The 24,501-nt window shown below is 39.2% G+C and overlaps 1 protein-coding gene across 3 annotated transcripts in view; it reads right to left on the bottom strand.

Moving 5' to 3' along the window:
* Nucleotides 1–24,501, bottom strand: part of arb2a (ARB2 cotranscriptional regulator A) — a 156,573-nt gene that overhangs the window by 70,985 nt on the left and 61,087 nt on the right. For all 3 annotated transcript variants that reach the window (XM_086174259.1, XM_086174260.1, XM_086174261.1), the window contains exons 7-8: nucleotides 13,895–14,113; nucleotides 4,081–4,200 (exon numbers count right to left, since the gene is read on the bottom strand). In XM_086174259.1, the coding sequence (XP_086030385.1) occupies nucleotides 4,081–4,200; nucleotides 13,895–14,113 (339 nt within the window). The remainder of the gene's footprint in view (nucleotides 1–4,080; nucleotides 4,201–13,894; nucleotides 14,114–24,501) is intronic.

Below are 24,501 nucleotides of genomic sequence, written 5' to 3' on the forward strand. Positions count from 1 at the left end.
AGTAATTAGCCCACTGACAGCTTGTTTTCACGGGGTCTTCTCATGTGTCGAACAGTTCATTCCATAAGGCTCTGCTCATCTGCTTGTGCACATACTTCCCATCCTATCCCACTGGACCAATTTCTTCACAATTAAGATGATGGTATGTATGCATGTGTATGCATGTAGATGTGTAAGTCTATGTGAGTTTGTGGAGAGAAATTGCCCCTTTTCAAAGCACCACACACCCACACACGCACACACACACACACACACACACACACACACACACACACACACACACACACACTCTTACAGAGATGGTTTGGACATGTGCAGAGAAGGGATAGTGAATATACTGGCAGAAGGAGGCTGAGGTTGGAACTCCCAGGCAGGAGGCCAAGAGGAGGACCGAAGAGGAGAGCTGAAGGAAGGAGTGAAGAGGAGTGAGGAGGACTTGAAAGTTAGTTGATTTGAGAAAAGAGGATTAAGAGAATAAGGTTAGATGGAGGCAGATGATTTGCTATGGTGACACCTGAAGGGAACAGTCAAAAGGAGAAGAAAAGGATGCCACACACACACACCTCTCTATCCATATATAAATTTATACACATACATATAGAGATACATACACACACACACACACACACCCACACACACACACACACACACACACGCAATATAAATACAGTATGCACTGTATATATGCGCTATGTAGCGCTTTGGCCTCACAGCACAAAGGACTCTGGTTTGAGGTTTGAGTCCGACTTGTGGACCTTTATGTGTGGAGTTTGCGTGTTCTCTCCTGTGTCTGCGTGGGTTTACTCTGCATTCTCTGGTTTCTTCCTCCGGTCCAGAAACATGTGGCAGGTTAATTTGGAAAAAATGGGAAAATTACCCCGAATGAGTGAGTGAGTGAACGTTGTCTGTCTGTATATGTGGCCCTGCGATTGACTGGCGACCAGTCCAGGGTGTACCCTGCCTCTTGCATGATGGGATAGGCAGCAGAAAAGAAAGAAAAGATGACGAATTTTCAACGCTGACAGCAGAAGCGAGGATGGTCTAAAAGGAAACCCAATGATTGCATTAACATACAATCACATTGAATTAATTAGCTCAAATTACTAGATTTTGATGTTATCTTTCACCTTCTGCATCTACTGTATCTTATGCATTTAGAAATGCACTCAATGCATTAGTGCTTGCTTTAAGAGGATTTTTATATGATTCTGAATGAGAGAAAGCAGTGAGAACCTTCCTCAAGCCTTCATGAATCTACATACACCCAAGCATTCTAATGAAAGGAAACAGGGAGGAAAGTTAGATACAAATACATAGAGATACTATAGATATCTTCTTTAGGCAGCAAAAATTCTCTAGAGATTTGGAGGCTGTCATGGACAAAACACTGCATGAATATTTAGCAGCCAAATTAAAATTACAAAATGCCAAACAAAAAAAAGAGAGAAAACAGACTATTCCTGAAAACACCAGTGGGATGAGTGCCCACCTTTAATCCTCTGCAAGCCGTATTCTAACTGTCTCCTTCTTTCTAAGAAGAGACAAGAGATATGTCCTCAATAATATGACAAGTTGTTGATCTACATGTAAATCCTCCAGATCAAGAAATCAGCAGACTCGTAATATATCCCAGCTAACACATCACTGTTTCATGGGATAGTGCCTAAACTGTGCGGCTCTTTACTGTAATCTTAATGCTGATACAGGTTAAAAAATTGCGATAAATATAAGTGAGATTATTTCTTTACATCGCTGCTTAAGTTCACAGCGCAGTAATATTTTGTTATGAATTGTATATAGGTGTGGTGTAAATACAATAAACAATTTATTACAGCATTGCCAAGAAACTGTCAATTGCTGCTAGAGTGAGTAGTAAGCCTATTACAAGTATCTTACCTCACATGTTGATTTAGACATGTTTGTTTATTTGGGACATCCCTGTTTTTTCAAGTTGCTCCCTATAAAGTGGGGTAGGTTAATTTTCCCCTAATTATGAAGTAGTACCAGGTGCCAGGTATAAGATGAACTTATTTTCAGGTCTCCTTGTACACAAGCAGAGCCTGTCTCACAGACAAAGGGACTACTTAGGGTTCTTTTTATGATCTATTTTACAAAGTTAGCTGACAACCAAATATGTGATATTTCGATAGCTGGTTAATAGGTGTATATGGCTGTAGTTTATTGATTTTAAACCAAATAATTCCCTAGTCTTTTACTTTTAGCACTGCATATGCAGACCAAGTTATATCAAGTTATGTACTTATGGTGTACTGGTGGTTAATGCCAGCTCTGTCTCTGCCTATTTTGGACTTTATACCCCCATCACTTCTACAACCTTCATTATCTCATTACAGCTAACTCAATTCTTGTTATGGTCAATATATTATTTACATGCAATTAAAAATTTTGTAATGCAGCCTTTGGATTAAAAAGTTTATCATATAGTTTAGGAAAGATTTCATCTAAATTGATGTTGTACTACTTCTTTGGCATCTCATCATTTTGGCAAAGCAAGGTGGTATAGCTGTGACACAGTGTGAACCCAAATTAGCACGGACCTTAGACAGAAGGAAAGAAAAGGAGGAGATGCGCTGCTGCTCCCCACGCACATCACTGCAACTGCAAACAGTTGAGTGCAAGAGGGCCTTTACTAAACGCTACTCCAAAGGAGTTTGCTCAACATCTATAACAAATACATACAAATAAACAAATAATAATTGATATTCATTAATATATATTTTTTTCTTCATTGTTCTCCCTCCGCCCCCCCACCAAATTCATGGTGAACTACGGTGAAAATGTCAGCATAATGGTACTAATGCAAAAGCACATACGAAAAAGTATATTTTACAGTACAATATCCCCAACTTAATGATTATTGAGCAAGTCTAGAATGATTGGAGAATGAACATATATCTTTCATTTTTTATTTTAGGATGACCAAACTTTTGAAATGCAATCGTGCTCTAGCAAGAAAAGAAAAAAAAAAAACACTATTTATTTTTTCTTTCTTCTTTTCTTAAACATAAATTGCTTTGACTATCATTTCTTTTGGGAGAAAAAAATCATTCTACTACTTCTCACTTATTCTGATTTGGCTGGTCCATATTAATCTTAATGTAGAATGTTATATTTCTATGGAAATATATTATGTAAACCAAGCCCATATCAAGCAGCAGGTCTAAAACATTCTCTCCATTAACCTCCCCTCATTCAAACAAAATTATGTAAGAACAACTCATCATGAAGATGTTAGCTACAGGCACACTAAAGCCTCACTATCACGTAGTTCTAGTCATTAAAAACTCTGACAGAAAAGAAAGTGATGATCAATATCTTATGCCAAATCCCACAGGAACATCAACAAAATTAACCAAAGAGTAGAAAATGAAGCATTAACCTCAGAAGCTTTCATATATCCTGCAAAAGACCCACTGTGGGCCCATTTGGCTGAAGGGTTCAGTTATAAAGTCAACAGGACGGCCAAACTTTTATTTTTGCCCTCCCCTGTGCACCATTGATTCCTTCAAATCCATTCCCCTCCCACCATCTTTCACCCTATCCTTACACTCTCTTAAGTCAGGGAGATCAAGCAAGCTCTGCTGTAGATAAGCTCCGCAGTTGGTGTATTGTCATCCTGACACTTCCTTGTCTGGTTCTCTTTTCCTCCTTTTCCCAACTATTTGCGATGTGAGGAAAAGGTTGATGGCGTCCAAAGATAAATATTAAAAAAAACTGGTCCAGTACTTAAATAAAAATAATTCTTTTGATTTTCATTTATTTCTCGCAAGCCTAAATCTCAATCATCAACTTTTTGCTCATTGTTCCTGAGAAGTCTGATTTTGGTAATGGTCTCAATGTTACACCTTGGTGTCTGGTGTGGTATACCGCTATGGAGCTGGCTAAGCGATGTATATACTGCATGCATCATCAATTTGCTAGCTGAAGCTGAGTAAATGTGAGTTGCACATTATTTCAATTCCTGAGTTTAACCACTTCGTAAGTGACAATAGTGACATGACTATTTATCTGCGGGATAGTGAGAGGTTGAAGGGATAAGGGGAGAACTGAAAAACTCACCAGCTCAACAAAAGACAGCCCTCCATAGCTATGGGCTATGATGAAGACGTTTTTGGCGTCTGCTTTTGATACAAAGTGGTCCCACACATAGAGCACATGTTCCTCAGAAGAGCTGTTTTCCTGCAACAAAATACAACAATTTCAATGTTAAATCTATAACTATAAAATGCTGACAGGATATATTTGAAACACCTGAACGAAACTCTGACAGTCGCTGAAGCATTAAGTGAGTTACCGATTCAATTGCAATTCGACAGATTAAAAAAATCTGCACCTTGGGCGAACCAAAAAAGATAAAGGTATAAAAGTGAAGAAAAAAGAAGAGGTGGCCTGAGGAGATGTCTATAAAGACACACTTGAGCGAATCAATAAGTCTTGCATATTGCAAATGCCCTAAATGTAAAACTCAATAGGCTGGGTGACGCAACGTTTAAATCTTAATTTGTAACCCATTGTTCAATCAATGGTCCATTTATATGGCAGTAGAGGCATAATGGGAAGAAACTTGGGGAAGGTCAAAGGAAAAACAACGTAGGGAATCTAAACACATGCAAATGTAAAACACACAGTTAAATACATTAAGGCATCAGCACATACATCAAAAAACAAAATAACCTCCATATATTTTTTTTTACTCATCTGCATAGACATGGCTTCACAGGAAACACATGCAAATAACACACACTAAAAGACTTGCGCAATTAACCAAAGTTGTAAGCACTTATCCAGGACTGGAAAGAACAATAGTCAAAGTAGAGGCTAGAAAAGGGCATCCGATAATGAACTTGTGACATTGATTAGAAACTTTGATTTCCTATTAAAGTGTCTGGTTCACAATACACAGACCAAACATTCCCATACACTCCCTGGAAGGACCAGTATGTAAGATATCTGTCCTTATAGACAGCTGAATGGAGAGAGAGAGACAATAGAGATACAGAGATTATGAAAGTGCGATATGAAGCCAAATCAGATAATTTGTAAATATGAGGGAAATCCCAAAACTGTTGAAACACTGTCCTTTTTTACTTTCCATAATAGTTCCCATTTTTCAGCAGTAGAAAACAAAGTGTACATGCATATTTGCAAGCACACACATGATCACACATAATTTATGTTCTCCACAATAATGAGAAGAAGAAGAAAAAGAAGAATACAATGTGGTTAATAATCTTTGCTGGAATGCATCTATTTTGCACAACCTCGCCTTGTATGTACTTGCCCCATTTGATGATGTGCTGATATGTGTTTTGGCTGCTGTGTTTTTCTAGAGGTAAATTAACCTGTCAGAGAGTTTGTGTTTACTGTGAGATTAACACAGCGGTTGTAGTGTCAGCACCTACCTCCATACACCGAGAGTGATGCAAGAGCAAGCAACTCCTCTCTGCCCTGCCCTTCTGCCATCAACACTGTGGGTGCAGGTTTGCCCACGTGCATGGAAGGGCTGGCAGTGAGAGAGTTGTCTTTCTGAAAGGCTGCTACATCAAAGTTCTTTGAAGTCTCCCTCCCCTTCCCTCTGCCATGTCACCCTTCATCTGTGAAGCCCAGTTTATTAACCTAACTCCCTCCCTTCCTGCTTCCCCCATTTCTACCTTTTCTCCACTAATACTGCATATTCTTCCACACAGGTTTGTCCAACTCTCCACCCAGCTTTTAGTTACAGTACAACATGACATAGAAACTGTTTTGCTTAATGCGTGTTTCATACACTTTTGAAGAGTAAAGTAAATATTTCTGTTTGTATCTTCATGAGAATAATTATTTCAATCTGATTATGTTCAGCAGGTGAACGGGCCAATGGTAGTGACTCCATCATCCCACCTCACACACTTACGACATTCTTCAACCTTCACACAACAGAACAACTGACTGGTTGGCCAGGCATTGAAGTAAATTAACTAAACAGCATTTGCACAGTGTTGCAATTATTTCTGGAGGTTAATCTAGCTGTGGGGGAAGTACACTTCCTTCTGATACAGACTTCTAATCATTAGTTTTATTTTAAACATTTCTGTCTGTGTGTATTTGTTGTGGCTCCCTGCATCTGCAAACACTCTCAGACTAGTATCCCAAATGGACACCTGTTGCCAGCATCGTTCCAACGATTAATGTCAAAGGATACTTTGGACAGTTTTTATGTGTGTATTTGCATATGTGTGGGTGGATGGGTACATTTGATCTGATGTGCCACTCAGATAAATTTAAATAGTTTTTTCTCGTGTGTTCCAAGATCAGATGATCTACATAGGCTGACACTTAACCATTATCAAACCTGATGAAATCCAAGTGTTAGAAATCTGAGGCAGACACAGAAAAAGAAGATACAAGACAGAAAAAAATTAAAAACAAACACCGGATAAAGGCTAGAGCTGTCTAGAAAAACGAGACAACACTGTGTAAGATTTGACCGGATATTTATACTCTGGAATTTGCATGCAGACGCAAACATACACATTCATCTGCCAATGCATACAAAATAAAATGAACATGTATTTATTATACTTCATCATGAAATTCCATGCTCACAGCTCTCCATGTTATAGTCCCCTTTTAAGTGCTTTCATCACACGGCTTGTGATTAAAGCGGTTTATTTTCTGAGACAGAATACCTCAGCCACGGTAGAAATAATGGCAACACTTATTTCAACTTGTGTGTTTGCTGAAATCCTAGGGCTGTCCTGAGTCAGCTCACCAAAATGTGGTTTGAGACATTTGCCATTTCTTTCCAAGTAAGAAACAGATCAGTTTATGTTGCACCTTGTGTCCTCTTAAAAACAACACCAATGTTTCCTACGCAATCTTGTGAATGACAATCTACCCGACTTTTGGTAGACTTGACGATCTACCCCACTTTTAGTCCATAAGTGGTCCCCAATGTTACTTCTTTGATGAATGTGCTTCATTGTACAGTTTCAAGATTTCAAGCTCTTTCCCCTTAAGACAATAAATCACAATTGGTCGCACGCACGCACGCACTTTAAGAGTTTTCCTGTCTATTACTTGCCTTGCATTTATTCAATGTAATGAGAGGCTGGGAAAGAATAGTGGGGAAGAGCAGAGCAAAGCGTTGCAGCCAGAACAACTTTAACAGCAACACAAACCCAGTGTCTAGCCAACACGGGAAACAATGAATTTAACAACAACACAAAACACACACTGGCACACAACCACTTCAGACCTCCATGTTTTATCTTTTAGTCAATCATCAAAAGCGCACAGGAGTTAGGATGTTCAGCAGAAGCAGAAATCTGTAGATGGAATGTAATGAACAAGAGCCATTTTATTTTCAGACGCAGACAATGGGAATCAATGATGTGAGGACATAGTTAGCCTTACTGGTTGGTCTTATCTTGCTTGGGAAATCTGAAATAAATTGTGATGCAGAAAACGTGACATAAAACCACGCATTAAAAAATAAACAATAAAATCCATGAGCTTTTTCATTTTCAGCGACAAATGAATACACAGATACAAGTACGTTGGACTGTCTAGTTAGATTACCTGTCAAGCTTTTTCACTACCTTCCTCAAAAAACACACACTAGTGTAATCCTTTTTGGGTTCAAGGAAATACCTTTTTCAAATGTACCATGAAAATTGAGTACAATCTGGTGATTAAATACAAAACATTAAATAAGATAGTACATACTGTAATTTCCGGAATATTGAGCGCACCCCAATATAAGCCGCAACGGCTAGCTGATCGCTATCTTGGTCTTCCTCCTGCACACTAAAACCGTCAAAGTTGTCTTCTTCGGTGTTGGAGTTGAACAGCCTCAGAATTTAGTGGTCATTTCATTGGTTCGATGTGACGAGTATAAATGTTTTAGCGACCTGAAGCTCGTTTGGCCTCTCCCCAAAAAAATCCATAAATTAGCCGCATCGTTGCTTAAACCATAGTGTTCAAAGCGTGTGAAAAAAAGTCGCGGCTTATCGTCCGGAATTTACGGTAATTGTATGGTTTGTGTCAGCAAAATAAATAGGAGTAAGTTTGTCTGTGTGTGTCTATGTGTTTCATTATGCACCTGTTAGCAGCTGAATTCAAAACAATGTTTGGGACAAACGCTTCTTCTCCATCTCCTTACCTTTTTTTAGCACTTCTATCATCTCTTTCTTTCTTTACTCTCTTTTAAGACAGAAAAAAAGGAGTGAAGCTGGCAAGAACCTGTCAGAGATTTGATGAGTCTACTAAAATGGTAGAAAACCAGGTATGGCGCAATAGCAGCAGAGATGGGAAAATGACTTTAGCATTGTGGGTAATTAGCAGGTACAGTAGCTACGGAGAGTCTGGGATATATTGACGTGAGAGAGAGAAAAGAAGAGCGAGGTGAAAATCATGTACAAGACTAACAATAGGGGGTTGTGAGCATATAGGAGGGAGAGAGAGAGAATGAGTGGTAAAGCGAGAATTGTATGTGTTGTACAAATTTGCAGTAGGTGAGTATTCTGTATAAGGGAAGGTGAAGTAAGTGTGAAGGGGCAAGCACTAAAGAGTGCATGTCATCCCACGTGCAGATTAGCTTGCACAGACTGTATACAATAAAATAGCATGACCTTGGTGGGGTCAGTCTGCTCTGACAATATTTGCCAAGGCATTGTTTCAAATCAATAACTCATTAACAAAGTACAAAGGAAGTTGCTCTGGGTTTGTGAGATTCTTTATTAGAAAAGAGCGTCTGCAGGCCAGAAAGGTCATCATTGTGACATCTCAGCTAGCCTCACGTTGCCGCCCGGATTGTCAGGTGAAATTACTGCAAGCCATTAATTGACATAAGGCAAAGGAGAGCGGGCAGGCAGACAAGGCTGTGTTTGTTCCAGGATGACCCTGAGGTGCTGTGTGTGTGTGTATGTGTGGGTAGACGCGTGCATGTGTGCGTGCATGCTTGTGTGTACGGGCATGCGTGTCTTCTTTTTTTTTTTTTTGGGTCAGCCTGTATCCACAACAGAATTTTGTGCAGAGAAAGAAAGAGAGGGCTCAGTGGGTGGGGAAGTGGTTGGGAGGGCAGGATGGATGTGTTTGATGGTTGACCTAACTAGAAGATTGGGAGCAGGGATCTGAGACCAGCTACACTGTTTCTGCCTTGAGCAAACACACAAACACACAGGTATACGACTACACAACAGATGCACTTCACAGAGGTACTATAATTACATATACATGTTTCTCGTAATACTAATGAACACTAACTAGTTGTGTTGCTTTTTAATCACAAATTTTGCACTCCATTTTGAAAACAGCCACACATAGGTACCACCACCAAAAAGAAGTTTATAAAAACACATCTTTACTGGTCCCCAAATAATACAAATCACATATAAACGTAGCATTGAGGTAGTTTGTTCTCTGAAGTGAGCATGTGAAGTGCTTTCTCATCCTGACCAGTGCACCCCATTGGCAACATTGGCAAAGTTTAGAGGTAAATCAAGTGCCTACCTGTCCTTGGATTCACTGAAACTTACTTCTTAGCATCACAGAAGTTAAATGTTAAGTAAATCCTATCTGTATAATTGCTTGTGGGCCACAGATTTGGGCAACACAGTGTGAATGTGACAGAGAAAAAAACTGACAAATAAGTACAATGTTAAATGTATTTACCAGCATAAATAATTGTATCTAAGGCCTTCTTGTTCGTCACCACCGCTTGGTGTGTGTTCAGGTTTGTTTCCATGTGTTGCAATGAATATCAAAGATACTGTAGAACATGTTTACGTCTTCTAAACACATACAGGAGCATGGGTCTTTGGCCCATGTAGACAGTGCAGCTGGGAGTAATAGGCCTTGTTAAGGTAGGATCTAAAATGTTCCTTCCTTCCCTAGGAAATACACTCTCCCCAAGAGCCTTATTTCCACCCACTAAGAGAACATCTTACATCACTTCAATGACACAAGGGATTTAACAACGCCTTGAGTGCAAACATAATCACGCCACCCTGAAGTGTGCCTATACTTTTCTTTCAATCTGATGTTATTGTGTAATTGAAAAGTGGCACGATGCCATGTATCTGAAATTGTTAAATCATATAAATTTGCCATCCTTGAAGCTGAGTATAGAAAATACTCCACAAAAACTGTGGGTTAAAAAGGAGAGAAAAGTATTTCAGTCATTTACGAAAAATAAATGGTACTTAAAGAAAGACGAAGCGCTTTTTTTTCCCCCTTTGCTCTTTTTTCCCCTTCTTCTTTCTAGGGGCTGCTGGTCTAATCCCAGCCAGCCAGCCTTGGGTGAACTCTGTGGAAGCTTCTTAAGCCTATGAATGTGCCTTTTGTTCCTGCCATTCCTCCGCTTGGCTGACAGAAAATAGCTAACTGGATTACTGCTAAAATTCAGAGTAAAGTGAACTCCCAAACTTCTATATGGCATAGGGCTAAGAAAGCAACCACCCCCCTAACTATCCTCATAAGCATCCCTCCTATCAGACTTTCTATCCTTCCATCCCTCCCTCTCTCTTTTCTCATTCCCTCCTCCATCAAACATCCCCCTAAACATAGCCCAGTGGTGTGTGATCTGGAACAGAGTAGAAGAGGGATTAGATAAGGTTGAGAGGTTGCACACTATGAACCTAAGGCTAAAAAGTAAGAATCCTAAAAGCAGTTAAGAGTGTATTAATGTGTGTAAGGAAGCATATTAATCAACTCAACTTTATTGGGCTCCGATCTCTGTGTGTGTCTATATAGTGTGAGTCATAATGTTGGATTGCATTATATATCAAGGAATGGAGGATTATATTTGAATATGTATTTGAGTGTGTGTATTACTGAATGGCTGAATGCAGGTGGTCTGGCAGCTCAATGGGAATTAGAGAGCGAGGTGCAGAGGTTTGTGTGAGTGTGAATGTACATGTCTTGGGTGGGTGATGTTAGAAAAGATGAAAACAGCCCTGCAAAGAGAGTTTGATTTGATCCACCACCTACCCTTCCTAATCGAGGTAAAAGAGGACACACACACAAACACACTTGGAAAAACCTCAGCACTTTTTTTTCTCCACTTCTGCTCTTTTGTCTGTATGGGTGTCTTTGCAGATCTGCATGTGTGTGACAGCTTATTCTTGGGTAGACAGAGGTAGAGCTGTGGAGAGTAGAGCATGGCACAAATAGGCGTGGACAAGCGAGAGGAGGTCATACAAACTAACAACCTGCTTACTTTTGGGTCAAAGGGCAAAATTCAAGGGGCACCAACACAGAGCCAACCCGTTCACTCATTAATCTTTATTCCGACTCTTGCAGTCCCTGGAAGGGAAAGTGTATTTGTCTTGAAAATATAAACCTTTAGTATGACCCCTTGATTTCTGGATAATGACAATACTATAATGTAGGGCCTGCTGGCTTTAAATAATTTATAGAGAAGAGTTTGTAAAATAATTTCAAGTTGAAAAATAAAAAGGTGACATAAAATAAATAAAATAAAATGAAAGCTAGCACAAAAATAGCTTTTTAATGTCAGCCGAAGAATTTTCTTAAATTCCAACTATCTATTTGTCTTCAACTGCATCATATGAAGATAAAAATGAAGAAAAAATGCCATGACTGCTTAACTGCACAGAACTGGCTAAACAACACAGTCTCAAAAAGGCACTGCAGCTGTACGATGCCTTTGGCTTTATGCATCTTATCTGATCTGACATGCATTATGCAAACATGAGGCAAGCAAGGCAAGTTCAATATCAAGTTGTGAATAATATCACATGCTTCCTTGTAGGTTAGGGAAATCATTTGGGGGGTATATTTATAATCAATGGTAAATTACAAAAAGCTTAAGTCTATGGACAAAATCAAGCAGGGGAGTAGAAGACAAAGGGAGAAACAAAGAGATACTTTTTTTCCATGTAACACAGTCTACAAGCTTTATCTGTTCCTAATATTTTCCAATAAAGGCATTTCAAAGACAAAGAAATTAAAAACTTTCCCTCATACATATGGGCACCATTTTTTAATGATGCAAAAGGCCACAGTATTAATATCTGTATATGTAAAACTTGAGGCCCTCTCTAATCATATCAGACCATTTGGAAAAGAAGCTGTAAATGGAGTTTTGTCAGGGCTTTATTGCTGACAGCGTTCCGCGTCACTCTTACTTCTATACAATTTTCTACTCAGTTCTTCCAGCTGTGGAATTCTAAGATGATAAAAAAAAAAAATTAAACACACTGCGGTTAGCAGTTTTCACAAAGTAAATATTCCCTGTGAAAAGTGGTTTGCTCACCTGCAGAAACAAAATAGGACCAGATGACTGAACAAATTCTTTTTTTTTTTTAGAATTAACACCTCACTGTACGCACATTCATGTTGAGATTTTTGTGTTGTGTCTGCAGAGAGCTTAGGTTGGTTGCAGTGACTGCGTTGAGTACAAAAACCCTGCTATAGGAACTATATAGTGCCGGAAGGTGATGGTTGTTACTTACTATAATTACTGTAGTTAAGTCACAGTCGATTCTCATTATTTAACATTGCCCTACAGTAATAATACATTTGAATTAATCAATAAAATTGATTTATTGCCTCGCTCTAACTGTTTCAAATGAGTATCTCTCAACTTACAGATGAGAAAACAAGATAACTAAAACAAGCTTCCAATCAGTAAATTCACAATTTTCACTTCAACGCCAATTTTGTTGATCTGTATTGCGAAGTTTGTTGGTTATGTGACTGGGGATCCAGTACACATGTAGACAAGTGTGATGGAGTAAGATAGTGCTTCAGATAATTTCCCCACATTTCAGTGTGTGCAAAAGGAGGTGAGAAAAAAAAAAAAAGCTTGTGTTGACAGGTCACAGTCGACTCGCTAGTCCCAAAGAGTCCCCAGCTCTTGTCAGATATTCCAGACTCGGGTTCTTAAAGAACAAGCATTCAAGTTTTTATGTATTACTATGAAAATGCTCTCTTTGCTCAAGTTTGGACACAGATAAAGGGTGAGGACATTCTCGATGGCTGTGCAGAGCCAAAAGAAAATATCAATCTTATACTGCATCGATTCAGAACATGAAATTACTGTAACTGAATGAGTGCTAGTAAAAAAACTAATGCAAACGGCTAGGTCTTTGTGAGGCAACAAGTTATGAATTGAATGCTACAGGGTAATACCTTTTAGGTTTATTTAATTTTGCATTTATTTATTAATTTATTTGCAAAGGAAATATGTCTTTGCAATGGGTAACCTCCTTTGTTTGACTGCGCACGTGTTCCAGACACATGTGTGTGTGCGCATCTGTATATGTGTGAGCATGATTAGAGGGTTTACAGTCGGTGTCATATGATAAGAATTTTGCAGTGTGTTTACAGAGTGTGTGTGTTGGAGAGATAATAATCCCAGTGGTCAAAAAAAGGAAATGGCCAGAGCTATACTGACCAGCCCACCGTCTAAGAGAGAAAAAGGGATAAAAAGAGGAGTGGAAGGTAGCCATGTGGTTAACACTTGCTCACTGAGAGGCAACTGGAGCCTGGCCAACCTCTTCACACACAGGCTGACCACACAAGAGCCTTTCTCTCTGCTTTCCATCCTCTCTTCCTCCCTCATTACTGAACATTTCCTTCTCCAGCCTTCTAGGACTAACCACCTCCCACTCCCATCAGCTCCCCACCTTTTTGCCTCCTGAATCTCCACCAAAATTGCAAAAAATCCTCACTCACATATTCTTACCTATGCCTTTAATCCTACCTGCTCCTGTGACCTGCTTCTCCATTCCCTTCTTCCTACTATGTTTCCATTTGTTGAACACCTATCGTTTTACTGCCTGCCATGGCGCACAAAATACTTAGTTTCTGGCATGCTTTTTTTCTTCCCTTCATCTCTACGACCCTCCTACCCCCAGAGACGTACCCGTATTGGGATCTGCTCGGTGTCGGTCTCCCTCTGTGGGTTGCGGTACTTCTCATAAAATTCTCTCTTCTTCTTGCCATCCTTGTCATCTTTGCGCTCCTTCTTTTCAACAGGTTCATCGGAGGGATTGTTGGGACAAAGCAGAGCGGAGGAATTGGGTGTTTTCTCCACTTCTATGTAGTTCTCATTTGGGTTGAGGACTATTACACTGTAAGCTTCCTAAAACAAAAAAGGAAAAGAAACAAAGAAAAAGGATGTAGAACTACATTTTAGTAAATATCTCAAACAACATTTGCATCATTTAGAGTTCCTATTTAGTTTCCATTATATATTTCAATTCATGAACTTAACTAGTTACTTAAAATGTACATGTTTGTATCTCACTGCTATTTCTCTTCCCTCTCTTTTCCCCCTGTTCATCTAAGTGTTTTTATTTATATTATTTTGTACATTTTTTTACCCATAACAATTCAAATCAAAATAAATTTTTGAGAACAATCAGCCAAGACAGCTACCTAAGTTATAAAGAAGTCAAACGAACAATAACAACAAACTACAGACATTCATTTTCTCCTACAAAAAATAGATGAGCACTGTATTTGGTGAGCCTGCAAAAACGAACTAACTAAATAAATAAATAAAATGTGACATAACTAGTAAAACCCTGCTTGGGTTTTTCTTTTCCTTTTCTTTTGCCAGTGCAGCGCAGGCAGACATTTCAAAGCTCTTTGGTCTAATTCTTTACTGCCTCTGGGGAGCACCAGGAGTTTAATATTATGGTCATAATTTATTGTATTTACACAGGGAATATTATTCAACATTACAAATTTGGAACATTTTGTATGTATGTGTATGAGTGAGCGAGGGAGTGTGACAGACAGATTCTTAACAGGGTGTGTATTAAAATAGCCTTATCTTTTCTTGTTTAACAAACAATGTATGGTCAAGGATATATGTATCTCTGGGCTTATTGGTGCAATGAGCCCAGCAGTAATAATACTGGAGTAACAAGTTTAAAAATAAAAAGGAAAAACACTTAATAAAGTCAGAGGGGAGAGTCTCTGCGGGAACATGCTTGAAAACTAAACTGAGGTATAGGAATTTAAGGACAGTGAGTGATTTTGTGACCCCAAAGTGCATGTGTCATTTAATATCGAACGCAATTGATTCCATTAACAGTAAACCTTGGATTTGGTCACAGCTGCACACAAGACTCTGTGTGAGTGTGTGTGTGTGTATGTGTGTGTGTGTGTGTGTGTGTGTGTGTGTGTGTGTGTGTGTGTGTTCTGTGTGTGACACTGAGTGACACTTGCTTTTTATCTATGTTAAAACCTTTAAAAATAGCACTCCAAAAATGTATTTACAAATAAAAGACTTAGAGTTGAAAAAAGGAAAAGAGAATACCTCCATGGAAAATTTATAGGCCTTACCAATTAGATTTTTCTAAAAATGGGAACATTTTTGACTTACGATTTTAGATAAAGAAGACATCTGACTGAAGCAGACTGAAGAAGAATAACAAATGAGAAAGACAGAGGGGAAGTGCATTCTGGAGGAAAGAAAATGTTGTTGTAGCCTGTAATGGCTTTTTCAGCTCTTACGAAACTTTAATTAACTGTGTTTCTCATTACAAGCACTCCAAAACTAAAGCAGGAAATAGACGGATCTCCACTTTATTTGGTTTGTGATTTTTACATCCCAACTGTGAGTACAGATAAAACATCCCAAGTCTGAAATATGTAAGCTTATGCTTGAGGAGAACTGTATCCAGGCATGAGTACATACATAGACACACAATAAAAATTATGAAAGATATCAGCACTGACAAAGATCTTTAAGAGATGTGAGAGAGAGTTAAGAGAGGTGACGTCGCTCAGCTGCTTCGAAGTAATCTGAAGGCAGCACATCCTCTCTTCCTTAATAAGTGTTAACAGAGTGTGCTTGTCTTCTGTTGACGCACGCATGTGTGTGTCCCTTCTGTGCCCATCGATATCAAACCTGCCACACACCCTTTCCATTAGCACCAGTAATGTGTTGATAACAGTAAAATGACACTTTCTCACTTATTTTGATTATAAAATTCCTTTATTACTATAAAATTTTTGATCCTTTATTTAGAATTTTCCCCCTTTAACTGGTCACATTTGCAATGTCAAACTCACTCATAAAGTTGTTTTTCTTAAACATGTTGTCCCAAAAAAATCTCAGCGATTGAATATATTTATTTTAGTTCTTAAGAATATCCCATAAGACTATGGAGTCTAGATGAGATGAGTTGCATTTCACTTTACTTTATGCTGAGGGACAATTAGGGCAATTTAGCAATTTATATCGGGTTGTACTACCTGTAGTTTAATGAGTTAGTAAGTATAAAGACTGGTAACCCAAAAGGAGTAGAGCGCTAATTGATGAGGAATCATTAGAAGATACAATTTTCCCTCAGACATCACAGATACATTTGCACACATATAAAGAACATAAGACACATGAGTGCACATGCCGACAGATGGATGACCAGATGAAAAAGGAACGAGAGTGAGGGAGGGAGGGACAGGCAGAGGAAGTCTAACCAAATCCACACCAGCTTTATGGCACTGCCCACTGGTGGCAGCCCGATAAAATAACGGTCAAGATCAATTCAGTGTTAGACGAAATTCTTGTTAAAAAAAAGAAAAATAACAAAATTAATATGATCAAAAAATTATAAAATGTCCAACGTGTAAACGAAATATCTCTAAAAAGAATCTAACTTCCCAAATCACAGAGTAGGCCAGATTGACAGAAAGAATGCTGTTTCTCTAAACCGGTACCTCTCCTTTCATGTGCATTCCTGCTAGCCCCTAATCCTGAGTGTGAAACCCAAAGCCAAAGGTTAGTGGTTTAAGCAACATCAGTCCCCGTATTCTGATACGAACCCTGAATGCCTAACAATCATGTCGTCAGTGCCCTTATTCTCCTCATCCTGGCCCTTTCTGGTCACTAACTTGTTTTTAACCTTTGTAATTGAATCTTTAAATTGCCCAAGTAGCCTGATTCCCAACCTCTGGTCGCCTTGTGCTCACCCAGAGTGGCCTATAGCCTATAACCTTGGCTTTGGTGGGGCTAACACACCTCACCAACTAATGGTACTCACTCCTTCATCTGTTCAATCACCCACAAGGATATTGCTATAAAAGCGACCAGTGTTTGACATTCTAAGTCTGGAAGCAGAGGACCTTTGAGTCCACGCCATGTCAAAATTCCCTGGGCTAGTTGAATTCAGAGAGGTCTATGTTAATGTCAAGACAAAAACTACTTCCCAGTCAACCATTTCATCCTCTTCATCTTCCCTTCAACTGACTATGTGACAATAAGCAAGTGGACTGAGGAGGATCAAGATATCTGGAAACTGTGAAAATAAATTTGAAATGAGACCCTGAAAGTGATTCTGAAAAAAAGGAACAGATTAAAATAATAATATCAGTGTTCTCTTAAAAATGATGTAACCTAACAGATTGATGGTTTAAAAAAATAAAAATAAAATTAGACATTCAGACTATCCTTTCACAGAGCTAATGCTTATCATCCATGTCCTGCTGTTTTTTTGTGACAGCCAAATCTTACCTTCAACCTTTATAGAGTCAGAGCATTCAGTCTTTGTGTTTCACAATAACTATCTCACTCATATACATATGCACACTGAATTCATAGGCTAAATCTGATTATTGTGCGGTGATGTGCTGTCAAAGTCTGAATCTATAGACAAATACACATGGCAGAGCTTGGGTCATCCTGCTTTTAATACCTTTAAATCTCTCTCACAGAGATTTCTTACGTTGTGTCGCTTTGCCTTTGTCCGATATACACACACTGTCTTGAGTAAAACACACAATTGCAGTTCCACAGAGTTGAGTCAGTCTTGTCTTTCTGTTGTAGTAAGCAGTCTAAGTCTCTTCCCATGCCCTGTGGGTGCCCCTGTGCCACCACCATACTGAGCCCCTGCCCTGGGGCCAGCGGTCAAGAGGGTTGCCTCGACCCCTCTAAGGGAGGGAAAACCAACCCCCATCATGCTGCTCTGGACGCTCCTTAGCACTCCTTTGTCGGCCTGTCCTGCGTCAGATGCAACAAAGCGCAACAAAGGCCGCCGCTGCTACGGAAACCAGAGCTTGTCTCATCACCATGAAGAAACCCTTCATCATCATACCATCTAAGTAAATACTACCTTATGATTTCTCAAAAAAAAAAGACCTTTTGAGAATCTAAATGTCATCAAAAATAAATTAAAAATAGAGTATGAATTATAAAATGAACAGCAACAATGAGAATTATTTCTGATTAATTAAATTAGGCCTAGACGTTTACATGTTTCAATATCTCCCATTCTATTGTCATTATTAGCTCATTACTGGTGTGTGAGTGTCTCTGTGTTTGTGTGTGTGTGTGTGTGTCTGTGTTTGTGTGTGTGTGTGTGTGTGTGTGTGTGTGTGTGTGTATGTGTGTGTGCATGTGAACGAGTATACAAGTGTGAGGGGGAATAAATAAGATGTCCCTTTAAGACAGCAGAGTCCCTATTTTTGTAGTGGTGTTGTAATGAAATGAAATGCTCCTAATGTGCAGGAGTGGGAAGAAAGGCGGCCAAAGTGAGAGGTTGTTTCATCTTTGCGTGCAGAGCTTGGCAAAGCTTTGATGTAAGAGCTCTCATGTAGTGAGCAGGGCTTTGGGCACAGGGAAAAGGACAGCACTTGACAGGTACAAAGCATGGCTGATAGTGGTCATGGGTGTGTGCAGTAAAAAAGGTGGATAGTATGATTGTGTGAATCTATGGTCTTGTTTGTAGTTTGCTGAATAGGCGTGTATAAATACTCCTTTTAGTGCTGTACTTGTATTTTAAAACATTTCTTTATCAAAGTTCATGTGCTTGATGGCTAGGATTTGATGTGCAGTTTATGAGTGGCCATTAAAATGTGCTATTTGGGAGCTTAAATTATTAGCTTGTTATCTAGAGGCGGCGTAGATCAGGGCATGGGGTGCTGTCTGTTCTCGATAGTCTTCAATACATTTCCTAGTTTCTGCAACACGCAGCTCCTGATTCGCTTCCGTGGTTTGACTGACAGTGGAGAAAGGGTCACCCAGTTTGGCATACCCAATAAGATGAGAAGGAAGGGAGAGATGTCTGCAGACTGCAGTCACATTTCAAATCCAAACAAGCCACAATGGTTGACCGAAGAAAAAGGCAAGCTGCAAAAGAAGTTGCCGGCATTTTTTTTTAATGATTTCAGCTACTTAAGTATCCCCTCCCTTCATATTATACTGTATATGTGATGTAAAGCACATCATTCATAATCACAAATGATATGTACAACGCTCCCAAGTAATGAGGTAAGAAAGCGCTGAGAGAGGGTAAATACGGTAATAGCAAGTGCACACTCTTCCTCTGTCAGGGCCACCCTGCTTTGTGTGACCTTGTCTGTCTCCATCTCTACATGAGCTTTTCATCCATCTGATCCCCCTCTTTCCTCACTCTCTCTTGACTATTTTCCCACTCCCCTTCTCCTTGAGACTGAGATACCACACAGATCGCACACGACTGTCAGATTAAGTCACGGTGCCCCCCTTCTCATTTTAACACAGCACCAGTCTTAGACCCCCCATACCCTCGGAACACACAGCTATGCTTCTCCAAGAACAGAGGGGCAGGAAAGTAGTTGCTGTACCTCAGGGACAATGAAAAGACATGTGTGGATCTTAAGGGTGATGTGAGAGGGTATGAGATGGGACTGTCATCAGCTTGTCAGCACAAAATCCATCATCCTCTTAAGAACAGATAGGATAGGGGGGGCAGCTGGAGTGGAGCTCAACTTTATTTGATATTATTTTCAAGTTATTTTACATAACCACAACATTATATATATACAGAATGGATAAGGGGCAGGAATAGCAAGACGCTAGTATACATGTTACTCAGACTAACAACTGCAATGCCTACATGAGAGATGAATATCTTCCTTTTACCCGACATTTCTAAATTCAAGAAAGCACCCAAAACAAATGTTTATAGGAAAACCTGAAAAATGCATCTTTATCTGCCCTGTGATTAAATTAGTAAAGTTAAATAATTTAAAATTGAAAAAGTTAAATTAGAAGTAAATGATTTAAACAATTGTCTACAGTATCTATCTCCTCTCATAAAGTGCAAACATTCAATTAGGTTTCTCTGAATTTACTTTTCACTTCAAGTTCAAACACTATATTTAGTGTTTGCTTCCACTAATGTATTCTTGAACCAATTTGGACAAAGTTATTAAGACAATATGGTAATGATCTATTTCTTGATCTCAATGAACAAAAATGGTTTCAGTTACAATAGAGGCTAACCTTTTGAGCTAGTCAAGTAGTTGAGCCTGTAATAAGCAGCAAAGTTTTTAACCTTGGCATGATTGTCTGGGCTCATTTGGAAATTGTTTATATGTGAAGCTGAATATTCATAAATTAGTTCAAAGTGGAGCAGTGGGGTGGAGGAAGTGAAGAGAATAACACAGCATCTGATCCCTGATGCCTCGGCTTCTTTTCATGCTCACATTTACATTTCTTTCTCTCCAATTCATTGACTATTTTCTCTTCCTATCTTGGTCCTACCAACCTGTTTATCTACAGCACCTTAGTGAAAGGTTAGACATTACATTCACACAAACATACGGAGTAACTCATCCAGTATAGTGCCTTGTCAGTTTATCTGTATATTTAAAATGTCATTGAATGTGTGACTTTATTCAGCCACTATTTGTGCTCGGTGATTGATCAAGGGGAAGCATTCAAGTGGATGGACAGAACTTTTCACATAAACAAACACACACATACGTGCAAATAGAAGAACACAGTGTCTGGCGGCCGCTTCATCTGCTCTCACCATGACACACGGAGGGAGGGCGCAAGGTTTGGAGTGGGGGTTGCTAGATTGGGGCTGGATGTAGCATTAATCACCTTCCAGGTGGAAATTGTTACTGCTATTGATTGTGCAAGTAAAAGTTACCAAAGTCATTTGTCAACTTTTTTATTTATTTTTATACAGGAACAGTATTTTACAAAAAAAGAAAAAAATAACTGAATGAAACCCACAACCCTTATTCAGAGCTGTGTGACTACAAGTGAAATTAGCACCATAGTCACTTGGCAGTATTTTAAATGTATGAATGTTTGTGAAAGATTTCAGTGCAATTTTTCAACAATCGCACCTGGTAAAGAATAAACAGAGAACGATTAAGATGAGAGAGGTGTCAACCAGGATTGGTGCACTCATGAGCAGGCAAAAATAATTGCGTAATAAATTAATGACTCCATGGAATAGAGTTTAATATCAAAGCAAAAAAAAGTACTTGACACATCCACATTACAGGAAATAGAGTAAGTACGAAGGATCATAAGCCCATACAGGAAAAGCTATGGGGAAATAAATACAGGAGGATTATTCTGATGCCGTTAGCATTTTGATTTATACATTCTATATTGTCTCCCCTAAGCATACACATGTATTTTTAATGAGGGTACAGAGAGATATAGATCATGGAATGATAGGTGCATCCCAGCCCTCCTGCCTAACTATTTAATGTATAAATCAAGGAAACAGGAGAGCAGAGGCGGAGGCAAAGGCAGATATGCTACAAAAAAAAATAAATTAAAAAAAAAAAAAATATATATATATATATATATATATATATATATGAAGGGAGAAAACTGAGGCAATGTTGTCCAAAAAGGCCAGTAATAACAGCACAGGAGGAAAAAAGACAAATACTGACCTCAATGGGCATAGAAAGGAAAGAGTGCAGTCCTACTGTAAATCTAGATCATGATTACAATTCATTTGTGAAAAATATAGAAAAAAGTCCTTTTATCTTTTCAGACATTTGTAAGTATTGAAAAAAATTATGATTTTTTTCAAGAAAACAGAAAAGAGTGGGCATATTTATTGAAGTATCTTTCTTTTTCACTGTCTGGACAGTAAGGTGCTGACAAACATGAACACATAGTGGGTGTGAGAGACATGGCCATATGTACAGAGTGTGCCAGCCAGGGTCACTGGCATGACAGATCTGAACATTAGCACCTGCATGGGCACAGACCTGCACTCAAATTCATGAAAGAGCTATAGACAATTCTGAAGAGACATACAGTTTATCTGTCTGAAACATTTTCCGTTCACATAAAAGCAAGCAAACAAAATGTTGTCCTGGAGTTTGCTGTTAAGCATGTGTCATTTGGGGTAGATCATGAGGAAGCTCATTCAAAACGGCACTGTACTTCTTTCATTGTATTTTTATGTTGAAAAACCCAGGATGGATGCCATTTCAAAGAAAATTTGAACTGGTAAGATCTGAGATTGTTCTACTGATCCCAGGGTATTAATCTTTGTGAACATCCCAGGAAAACTTTGACCTCTTTAGATCAAGGGTTGAATCAGAAGCTGTTCACCCATGCCCTGTTATTGTGAACTAGTGCAGGAAACTGGTGTGCAATGCAAAGCATTGCTGCGTAAGGTGTTTAATATATTGTGCTCCATGTCTGATTTTTGCTATACCTTAATTATTTTTAATATGTATTGTGAGGGTATTGCACAGTGATGATAAATTTAATTTGCAAGACAGCAACAGGGTACAATGTTAGCATGCTAAAAACCTGAATGGCACAAATACAAAGACCCAACAGACCAAAAGGGACTGACTTCTTTCTAAGTGGCAACGCATCCTCGGTTCTTGAGTCAAGGAGGGTTGCCACAGTCAGTCGCAAGCTGTGTTTCAATGGCTAAGGGTAATTACTATGGGTGTTCTGTCTTGTTATTTGCCCTGCTTATTTTCACAGGATGGTACCTAGAAACAGAGGTGGTAGAAAGTGTGTTTGGTGTGTGTGTGTATGGTTGTGTGTGTGTGCGTGTGTGCGAGTGTGTTCCAGCACATTTTCCATAGTGTCATTACCACATGGCTGGGTTTATGCTCCACAGCACACACATGGGGCTACGCATGTATGTTGGAATCCCCTTCATCCTTTCACCATATGGCTAAATACACGTGGAGAAATCCATGCTACAGCAAAACCATGCATGGAACAATAGACATTTTCCTATTAACCCTGCGCAGCCTTCAAAAACGGTTGAATGCGATTAACCATGGGAAATGGCTGTAAAACACATCTACTCTCTCTGTCTACACTTCTCTCTCATACACATACTAATCCCACCCCCCCACCCAACCGTCCCCACAACTCTTACTAGAAGGTCTTTCAAATCTTCTGCGTTTTTTTAAGACCACCTGTTGCCCATTATTTTTACATACTGCTTCTCTCATAAATCATAACACTAGGTAATTAATCAAGCTGTCAAAACAGAGACTGGAGGTCACCTGGAGGGGTCGAAGGTGGTTGCAGGGCCGATGGAGGTCAGGGTCACACCACATTCCTCATTATCAAGTTGGGATAGGAGAAGGGACGAACAAACAAAAGCAAAAGCAGATGGGAGGAATGAAAAAGAGCAGGAGAGACAGAGAGACAGAGAAGGAGCAATTGACAAAGAAAAAATGAAAGAAGCTGTCAGCTGCCTTAAAATGAAGAAGGCAGCAATTGGGAGACAGGAGACAACACATAAAGAGACTGGGGGAAAGAATGGAGAAAAAAAGAAAAATGACTAAGAAAAAAAGAGAGCGGCACATCTACACAACATTCTTACTGTATATACCTGAAATTGGCTACGGAGGAGGAAAAAGAAGGAGTACAACTGGTGTGGCGTCCTCGAGAAAAAAGGAAATCGGCTGTGGAAGTATGATTGTTATCTTATTCTCTGTCCTTGTGAGCATGTGTGTGTAAGTGCACGTGTATGTGCATGTGTGTGAGTGCGTGCATGTCTGCAGATCAAGAAGATAAGGCAGGCTGATATCTTTCTGACAAGCGTGTGTATCGATGTCTTAGACCGTTGATAGGAACAACAGAGACACGAGGGCCACAGGTCGAGAGTGGCATATCACCGACTCCACCACGTACTGTTGATTAGATCACTCTGAAGAGAGTTACGCGTATATACACATCTGAAAATAATTTAAGAAAGTTAGAGAAAAGGCTGAAATAGCAATGCTCTTGAGTCTGTAGTCATTTTTATAGCACTGATCTAGCTGTTATAATGTTTGAAAAGTAGATGAAGTGGTTAAGGTTTCACAAGGTTTACTTGGTGATATAAATTGCTGTCAACATAACATTAGTTATATGTTGGATGTGACAAAGGGAATGCCTCTATAAACATTCAGCAAGATGAAAAAGCAACCAACCAAAATGCTCAGTGGGGGCATGACGAACTGCGAAAGCTAAGTGCAGTGATGACAAGAGGTTATGATTAAAAAAGAACAAATTATAAAGTGCATATGCCGTGGAAGTACTCAGGCTACATTCATATCCCCCTTCTCTTGTATGGGGCATCAATTCACAGGCGCGGCTCATTCTTTCAAAAGCATCACTCTTGAATGAGGTGCCGACCATTGCGCAAAATTAGCTGTCACCCTTTCCTCAAAATCTTTGTTAATCTTGTTTCCAGTGTTTACAGATTTATCAGCACATGCATCAATGTCAGCTCCTTGGTTACTGAGATGCAT

Source organism: Fistularia commersonii, chromosome 26 (genome assembly GCF_037954325.1).
Source record: "Fistularia commersonii isolate RoL2024-O1a breed Wild chromosome 26, RoL_Fcom_v1.0, whole genome shotgun sequence".
Classification (NCBI taxonomy): Eukaryota; Metazoa; Chordata; class Actinopteri; order Syngnathiformes; family Fistulariidae; genus Fistularia; species Fistularia commersonii.